The 9,271-nt window shown below is 37.1% G+C and overlaps 2 protein-coding genes and 1 long non-coding RNA gene across 4 annotated transcripts; all 3 read left to right on the top strand.

The window, feature by feature from the left end:
* Positions 1–452: 452 nt before the first annotated feature.
* LOC113289380 (serine/threonine-protein kinase SAPK10) lies at positions 453–5,523 on the top strand. 2 transcript variants are annotated; one of them, XM_026538620.1, is made up of 11 exons: positions 453–1,019; positions 1,117–1,191; positions 1,297–1,398; positions 1,502–1,555; positions 1,653–1,745; positions 2,018–2,110; positions 2,813–2,917; positions 2,996–3,094; positions 3,286–3,463; positions 5,233–5,354; positions 5,436–5,523. In XM_026538620.1, the coding sequence occupies exons 1-11, from the start codon at positions 840–842 to the stop codon at positions 5,499–5,501; spliced, it is 1,167 nt and encodes a 388-aa protein (XP_026394405.1). In that variant the 5' UTR covers positions 453–839; the 3' UTR covers positions 5,502–5,523. The 2 variants fall into 2 exon arrangements, with proteins under 2 accessions (XP_026394405.1, XP_026394404.1); XM_026538619.1 differs by lacking the exons at positions 5,233–5,354; positions 5,436–5,523 and having other exon boundaries at positions 457–1,019; positions 3,286–3,959.
* A 76-nt stretch (positions 5,524–5,599) lies between these two features.
* On the top strand, positions 5,600–8,020 carry LOC113289378. The gene is made up of 5 exons (XM_026538618.1): positions 5,600–6,437; positions 6,528–6,624; positions 6,710–7,203; positions 7,312–7,402; positions 7,485–8,020. Exons 1-5 carry the CDS (start codon positions 5,863–5,865, stop codon positions 8,013–8,015), a joined length of 1,788 nt encoding a protein of 595 aa, XP_026394403.1. The 5' UTR covers positions 5,600–5,862; the 3' UTR covers positions 8,016–8,020.
* A 64-nt stretch (positions 8,021–8,084) lies between these two features.
* Positions 8,085–8,964, top strand: LOC113289379. Its single transcript, XR_003330988.1, has 3 exons — positions 8,085–8,259; positions 8,335–8,472; positions 8,773–8,964. It is a non-coding gene; the product is annotated as an uncharacterized LOC113289379 (long non-coding RNA).
* Positions 8,965–9,271: the final 307 nt, after the last annotated feature.

Genomic DNA, 9,271 nt, shown 5'->3' with positions numbered 1-9,271 from the left:
TTTGGATTGGAACAATACTCTGATATTTGAGCAGTACAAGCGTTGTGTCTCGATAAACGTTCATCAAATTTATTGATTTAACCATCTGTTTTGGTGATCGGGCCATCCTCTGGTGGAGTCTACAAAAAAATGCCCTTAAGTGGTATCGAAACACCTAAGAAGAAAAAAAAAGAAAAGAAAAAATTGTTTGGTGTTGCGTTGACTTCCCCTAAAGTGGGACCAATCATAACGGTTCCTTGTCACCCTAAACCAACCTTTGCTCTAAATGCCCATCTTATCCAAAGTGACGACACTTTTCCTTTCAAAACCAAACCGAAAAACCAGTCAATCATGAGCAAACATCACAGTCATTTTAAGCAGAAATAAAGGACAATCTTGTAAATTAAACAGTCCTTCTCTTCGCGGTTGCATCCTGCTTCATTGGACAAATGACAGTATTTTATTATTTCCTCATCGAGATATTTTCACAAGAAAAAGATAAAATAAATAAAAAGCTAAGTTCACGAGCTTAACCATGTCTTCTTCTTCTTTCTCTGCAACTCTCTCTCGTTCCTAAATTAAAAACCCTAGAAATTTTATCGTTGTAAAGAGTTTACCACTTTAAAATAAGTAAGTAAGGTTTCACGGGATTGAACTTGTTTGTTATCATCATCTATCTCACGCACCTATCAATTTCTTCAACTAATTTTACAGGTGTTTTGAATCCTATGATTAATTTCAAGACACGTCAACTAGTTTGATCAAAATTAGGGTTTTTGTATCTAGTCTAGAAATGTACGAATAAGTTCGTGTCTTTTGACAAACAAGGAAGAACGAGGTCTGTGTTTATTTGAATTTTGATGGATCATCGATCTCAGCTCACTATTGGTCCTGGAATGGATTTGCCTATAATGCATGATAGTGATCGTTATGAACTTGTTAAAGATATTGGTTCAGGTAATTTTGGTGTAGCTAGGTTAATGAGAGATAAAGTAACTAAAGAACTTGTTGCTGTTAAGTATATTGAGAGGGGCGAAAAGGTAAGTGTTTCTTCTCAAATTCAGAATTTACACTTTTTGTAGCTTTTCTTTGAGTTATGATTACGATTTTTTTCTTATAATTTTGGTATTGAGACAGATAGATGAGAATGTACAAAGGGAAATTATTAATCACAGGTCTCTGAGGCATCCCAATATCGTTAGGTTCAAAGAGGTGTGTGTTTTAGTTATGTTTTTCTAATGTTTACATTCTTTTTGAGGAGACAATGATGGTGAATTGGTGATGTCTGTTTTTACTTTCAATTTTATGAAAATTTAGGTTATCTTAACACCAACTCACCTGGCTATTGTGATGGAATATGCATCCGGCGGGGAGTTATTTGAGCGTATATGCAATGCAGGACGGTTCAGTGAGGATGAGGTTGTTTTATTGTTTAATTCGATTTCTTAGAGTAGTAATTTGCCGTACTTTTATTTTCTAATTTTCTCCTCTCTTGATGTTTTTGTACTGAATTTTGATGCAGGCTCGTTTCTTTTTCCAACAACTAATATCAGGAGTTAGCTACTGTCACGCAATGGTATTTGTATATGTTTTGTTTCTTAAAGGTGTAATCTTAGTTTACCTTGTGACTTGTTGACGAAGGTTTTCTTTTTTACATTGTTTCCCCTGTATAGCAAGTATGTCACCGTGACCTGAAATTGGAGAATACACTGTTGGATGGAAGTGCCGCACCGCGTTTGAAGATATGTGATTTTGGATATTCTAAGGTATTTCCCATCTTTCTCATCTTGTTGTTCTGGTTCTTGGCATTGTACCAAAGCCTGTGTTCGTGTACCACCTGTTTACATAGTTAAGCATGTTTTTACAATGAAAGTTCTACTTTTACTGGAGACTCTTTACTCCGATGACATTGTAATTACAAAAACTTCTCTGAATATTATCCTTTTTGAACATGGATGCACCAGCACTTACGAGTCCTCAGTGCTATTAGCGAGAAAATTCCTTCTTTCCTTTCTTAACTTTGTTTTGCTTTTTCCAGTCCTCAGTGCTGCATTCACAACCAAAATCAACCGTTGGAACCCCTGCGTACATTGCTCCTGAAGTATTGCTCAAGAAGGAATACGATGGAAAGGTAAAAAAATCCTTGCCACTTGCAAACCTCATCTGACATGAATCTGTTCTTATAATCAGTTCGAACCTACTTCGCATATTGTCAGATTTCAGTCCACAGTTGCTATACTGCCATGACATTTATAGGCTAGACATAGTTATGATGAAGGTTGGGTAACAGTATTTCAAAGAAAATTATCGCTTGGGTATTTCTTAAGTTCACATAACATTTATATGTCTTAACATGTATGTTTCTCAAGCTTTGCCTTTCTATGTCTTATAGTTCTTTTCACAGTTGCTTTCCATCTATCTATTGGAAAAACGTTTCTCAGCTTGTGGTGCTTTTGTTTGACTTGAGGAAGGTTAGCTTGAATACGTGTGCGTGCCTGATTGCTTCCGTTAAGAATTTGTCAAGTAGAGGGTTATAACAGAATCCTCAAATGAATACATAATCCTTTCTGAAGTTCTTCAAGCATGATACTGACGGTTTCAAACTGCTAGTACTCGAGGACTGTAGGAAGCCTCTCTGTACTGCGGTCTGTGCTAAATTTTCCTGCTATACACACCTACATCTTGAATAGAAAATATTATAGATATGCTTACTAGCAATCAGACATGTGCTAGTCAGTTTGTATATTCCTCTACTAAAAGTGATGTACATAAACATATTCATCTCGTGGTGTTTGTTACATTAAATAACTCCAATTTTTTCCGTTTGATTTAGATTGCGGATGTATGGTCATGTGGGGTGACCTTATATGTCATGTTGGTTGGTGCATACCCTTTCGAGGATCCAGAGGAACCGAAAAACTTCCGCAAGACGATACAGGTTCGTGCTTAATGTTTACTCCTTGGGGAAATGCAATATACATGAATTGAGTGACAAATAATTCTTGGTTTCATGCAGCGAATTCTGAGTGTCCAGTATTCAATTCCTGATTATGTTCACATTTCTCCTGAGTGCCAACAGCTGATATCCAGGATTTTTGATGCCAACCCCTCCACAGTAAGAGATGCTTCCTTATTAAGCTCGTATTTTGTGCAAAAAAATGGAACCTGTGCAGTTCCACCCTGCCTCTGCTGGAGACATTTGAAACTAAAACTTTGCTCTTCTTTTCCTTATTGGACGAGTTCTTATTAAAGTTGTGTTTTCTAATTATAATTTGTTATCATGACCTTGACTATTAATTGAAACAGAGGATAACCATGCCTGAGATCCAAAACCATGAATGGTTTCTAAAGAACCTCCCAGCAGATCTTATGAATGAGAACACAATGAACAGCCACTTTGAAGAACCTGATCAACCAATGCAGAGCATTGATGAAATCATGCAGATCATTGCCGAAGCCACCATACCTGCTGCTGGGACCCGGAGTCTTGATCCTTATTTTACTGGCAGCCTGGATATGGATGACGACATGGAGGACCTAGATACCGACCCGGAGCTCGATATTGATAGTAGTGGGGAGATCGTGTATGCAATGTGATTATGTCTAGGATTACTGTATGTAAACAAGAAGAAGCAGTAGAAAGAGCTTGTGATGACAAGTTTTGATGGTTGAAAGCGTTTGCCGGAAAAAAAAAGAAGGGTAAACTGATGATGTTGGTTGGTATAAATATAGAAGATGGCAGGAAATGAACGGAAGTATGGTGGTGGTAACCCCACTTGATTAACTACTGCATCTTGTGTCCAGTTACTTGTTGTTAGTGTTTTCACATGTTTATATTACACTTTTTAGCCATGTATTTATGCATGTATGTGTCTTTCATGTATTTATTTGCTTTGTACTAGGGGTTGGGCCATGGTTTGGATATTTCACTGGGTTCACTGGGTTCTGTGAAAATTCATTTCTCTCCCCCTTTGTTCTTGTTTTTTTTTTGGGCAAATTAATAAAGTGTCCTGCTTCAAACCATATAATTAATAAACCGGCCAAACTTTTAAATTCTTTTAGAAACTGGCCTTTCTGTTAGAGTTGACACCTGGGCCCACCAGATCGGTCAGCTGCGTTGAATAAGTCAAACTCGGTAGGAGAATTTACGACTGTGCCCTTGCCCATTTAAAGACCCGTGTGGTCTCTCACCACAATTTCTCTTTCTCCCTCGTTCTCTTTCTCCCTCGTTCTCTTCTCCCTCGTTCTGAAACTAGGGTTAGGTATTGAAGCTGTTTGAAGCTGGTGTTATTGAAGTTGTTTTTGCTGAAGACATAGATGTTAGCAGAAAGACCAGAGTGTATTTGGAAGAAAAGTTATACATATTTAGGGATTCAGAGATAGTGGTGATACAGTGAAGATGAGGTACAAACCGGGATTGAAACAGTCTGAATCAAGGTAAGATTAACGAAACCCGTGACTTAATATATGATGAAAATCATTGTATTGATAGTTAATTAATTTAATTGATCGATTGATTTTTAGGGTTTCTGTTTTTTTTCCTTTGTAATTAGGGTTTATTTGAAACCAAATTTTTATTGTTTAATTGGGGTTTAATTTTCGTGATTGGGTGTTTGATTTTAAGTAATATTGCTTAATTAGGTTTTCATTGGGTTTTCATAGGTTTATATCTGATTTTGTTTCATTTGTGTTGCAGTCAGTTCAAATTTAGGAATATCAGTGTATATGCGGAGCCAAAGAATGAGACTTTGGTATTTCCTGATTGCCATAGAGATGAAACAGACTTGATGACACTTAAGTATATGGTGTATAAGGGTTTGTCTATGGATGTTAAAGAGAAGTTTAATTTATATTGGTTTAAGGAAGAATGTCTGCCACTGCCATTGTTAAACAATGATGATTTTGATAATTTTTGGGAGGATTCTTTTGTAAATGAGGATGGATGTATATGTTTGTGGATGGGGATGAAAGACACAGTGTTTGGGACTCCAAAGACTACACCAAAGAAGAAGACAGTTAGTAAGGGAACCACCCCTAGAAGATCCCCAAGGCTAAATAGTGTGGATAAATCAGTTGAAGGTGCATCAAGAAAGCTGAGTTTCATGGATGTGCCCATATCCAAACATTCTCAGGCTAGTAGCAGTGGTTGCAGTCAGTCAAAAGCTACAAATGAAGTTAAGTTTGTTGAAGATGTGGACAATATTCAGCTGGAAAACACCAAAGAAGATGAATGTCACCCAATTGAGAATCCAGAAGCTCCTCCAGTATATGACAGTGATGAAGACATTGAGTATGGGTCAGATGAAGAAGAACAAGAAGAGAAAGAAGAAGAAGAAGAAGAAGAAGAAGAAGGAGAAAAGAAGGCAAAGAAAAAGGTATATTTCATTTATAACTGATTTCATTTATTTGCATTTGTAACTTATTATATGGTACTGATGTTGATCTTGAATGTGAAGGTAAGGATGTGGATGAAAGACCTGCTTACATGGATGACTTTGATGATGATTTTGGTCAGTACATGAAGGGTGAGCATGATGTAGATCTTTTCCCTGAAGAAGAAGTTTTTATTCCAGTAGATCCTAGCAAAATGGAGGTAAAAACTAGATTTGAAATAAGGAAGCATTTAAGAAACATCTCAGGGGTTATTGTGTTCTTAATAAGTGTCAATATATTTTGGATAGAAGTGCTCCCTCTAGAATTAAGGCTGAGTGTAGGTTTAAAACAGAACATGATTGTCCTTGGTTTGTGTATGCTAGCAAGAAAGAGGGTGAGAAGACTTTTGTTCTTAGGAAAGTGAATTTGGAACATAAGTGTGAAGGGGATCCCCAAAATAGGAATAGATCTGCTGATCCTCATTTTGTAAAGGATTTTGTTCTTGATCAGATGAAGAATAAGCCTAAAAAAGTTGTTCCAGACCCTTATAAAATCAAGGAAGACTTCTTAGCTGAAAAGAGAGTAAATATACCATATCAGTGTGCATGGAAGGCTAGGAATCTAGTTTTAGAGTCATTATATGGGAACTATAAAGAAAGTTACAATGAAGTACCAGCATTCTGCAAGATGTTTACAAAATGCAATGATGGGTCTGTTGCTAAGTTCACTTTTGACACAGTGAATAACACCTTTGAAAGCATGACACTCTCATTTGAACCTGCAATGAGGGGTTGGCGAAAAGCATGCAGGGGAGTTATAGGGCTTGATGCCTGCCATCTAACAGGGGAATATGGGGGAGTATTGATGGCTGCAACTGCACTTGATGGACAGAATGGGTTAGTAATGTTAGGAATTATGGTATGCAGAGCTGAAACAAAGGAAAATTGGATCATTTTTTTGAAGCATTTGAAGGATGCAATATTAGCACATCCAGTGAAAGTGGCTTTCATTTCAGATAGGCAAAAAGGTTTATTGGAAGCTGTTGGTATAGTGTTCCCTGGCCATCACCACAGATACTGTTGGAGGTAACTTTCTTGTCTAACTTTGTTTCTTGTTTCTTTTGTTTGTCAGATCAGATAAAGTCCTTATGTTAATTGCAATGTGTTAAAATGCAGACATTTATACAAAAATTTCAAGAAGGATTACAAGGGTCTTGAATTATACAGTTCTTTATGGAATGCAGCAAAAGCATACAAAGAAAAGCATTTTCAGGTTTGACAGTTCACAACAGTTCTTTGTTATTGGTTTTATGCACTATTTGACAGTCAAGTTAGCTAGTTTTTGATTGGCTGTGCAGGAACATTTTGACAATATTGTGAAACAGAGTGCTGCAGCTGGTGCTTATCTCAGTAGAGAAGATCCTGCTACATGGTCCAGGGCCTTTTTTAACCCTATTCACTGTTGTGAACATATGAACAACAATTTTTCAGAGTCTTTTAACAATATGATCAACAAGATGAGAAATAAACCAATTATAATGATAGGAATAATGTATGCTAACTTAGTGATGGGTACATGGTACAATAGGAGGACTGAATCTGCATCATGGGTAGATGGTAATTTGGTTCCTACTGCTGTTACATTGATTAAGAAAATGTTGGAATTTGTGACTGACTATGGTGTTGACCCTTGTGTGGCTGGAGAGTTATATATGGTGACTAGTCCAAAGAATTCTGTGTTCACAGTGAACATACTTGCCAAGACTTGCTCTTGTTTGCAGTGGCAGTTGAGGGGGTTCCCCTGTATGCATGCAGTGAGTGCATTGCATAGCATAAGGCCACAATGGAGAAAGTAAGATTTCTCTTTTTTTAAATCTGTACCTTGTCTCAGAACTTATTTATGCAATTTCTAGGCCTTAAATGTATCTAGCACTAACCTTTACATACTCTGCTTGAGCAGGTACTGCAGTGATTACTATTCAGTGGAGAACTATAAGGCCACATATGCACCAACTTTTGCACCACTAGATGATAAAAGTGAATGGGTCCAGGTACTTTTTCTTCTTAAATTTGTAACTATATGCCCTATTTATATTCTCAACTACATTAATATAAGTGCATTTGTTCTTGTAGCCAAACATGAACAAGAAGATCTTGAACCCTCCTCACAGTAGGAAACCAGGAAGACCCAAGAGCAAGAGGGTAAGAAGTTATGATGAACCTCGTGTTGAGAAGACAAAAAGGAGGTGTGGGAAATGTGGAAATGTTACTAACCACAACAAAAGAACATGTGCTGGTGGTGAAGTGGGATCTAATCCAACTGCAAAGAGGCAAAGGACTGAATGTGATGCACAAAGCTTCACCTTCAGCAACATAGAGCCAAGTCAGACCACCGGAGTTAGGGGTGCAGCTAAGTCAAACAAGAAGAAGAGAACGGCATCATTTGTTGGTGAATGTTTTACAGGGCCTGGCAGTCAGCCTTTGGCAACACCATCTTCTACTCCAGCTTCCACAACACCTATGAGTCTGCCATCTATAGCACCATCTTCTACTCCACCCTCTACAATAAATAACCTTTATCAGAACTTCTTTGGCATTGGATCTGTATCTCAGAATATAAAACAAGGAAAGGGAAGGGGAAATGGAAAGGCTAAGAAGAAATGATTTGAGATCCGTTTTTGATTTTTTGTGTTTAAGAAGACAATATTTTTTCTTTTGTAGACTTGAATTAATGCTGAATCAAAAGTGGATGGTTGTTTATTAGTACATTTGCAGGTTACATTTTCAGATTGTTGAGTTCCTTACATATAGCATTAAGTTGTAAACTTGAATGCATAATTCTGTTTTTTGCAGCAATGAAGACTTCATCTGAGACCCATTTAAAACCGTCACAATCTGTACAAGTGAGGTATGCTATGTTCTTGTGTGTTCATTCTTGCAAAATTTCATCTCCATTTTTGATTTGCAGTGATCTTTGTTGCAGGTTTGATTTTGCAGTGGGCAGTTTTTGAAGCAATGACCAGATTCTCCGCAAGCGTAACAACCATTCTCTACTGGTAATTTCACCATCTTGCATTTGACAGGATCGATGGCATCGTCAAACCATTCAAAGTACTGACAGGTTGGAATTGAACACTTCAAAAACATTTTTTCGTTTGTTTCTTTTGCTTTTGAACACAATAGTTGCCTTATACCATTACATGGTATATATTTGCACCTGGAATAAATCCAAGGACATACCTTTGGATCATGAATTCCCTGTGCACAGATAGAACATGAAATTAGGGGTTGTTTTAATCTTAATCTTACCTTGCTGCTGCTACTGCTGCCTGGAGAGTTTACTTCATTTTGGCTCATGTCTTATTTATTTTTATTTTTTTGATCTGTTGAGTATGACAAATACTATGGTTTTTCTCTGCAGGGCCTAATTTATATGAATGAAGCTGAATCTGACCGTTACAAATCCAACCGTTACAAATCCGACCGTTGCAATGAGTCACCGAGTTGACTCGATACTGGTTTGGTTACGAACTCAGACGAGGGTTAAGTCGTCTTTTACCTAGCAGGTTAACTGCCACGTAGCCAGTTAACTATCTAAATTCGTTTTTTGAAAAAAACGGGATGGAAAATGTCAATATCGGCCAGTTTATATAAAGATTCAAAAAAACGGCCAGTTTCTTAAATATGGTTCAAAAAGGTGGTTACTTTATTAAAAAGCCCTTTTTTTTTTCCTATTTTTTTGAAGCATCCTTTGTTTGTTGTTGTCTGTCTCTTGTTTTGTTTTTATCCTCCTATAGTGCGGGGATATTATACTCTAGTAACTCTACCCTTTTATACATGCATCCAAAGTCCGAAGAACCCTTTTGTTCTTCAACTGATCTTGTGGAAGTAAGGATTGAATCAAACTGGTCAAAGTAAAT

Source organism: Papaver somniferum, chromosome 6, assembly GCF_003573695.1.
Source record: "Papaver somniferum cultivar HN1 chromosome 6, ASM357369v1, whole genome shotgun sequence".
In the NCBI taxonomy this organism is placed as follows: Eukaryota; Viridiplantae; Streptophyta; class Magnoliopsida; order Ranunculales; family Papaveraceae; genus Papaver; species Papaver somniferum.
The sequence above is the reverse complement of the archived record's forward strand: the minus strand, read 5'-3'. Positions and strand labels throughout refer to the sequence as shown.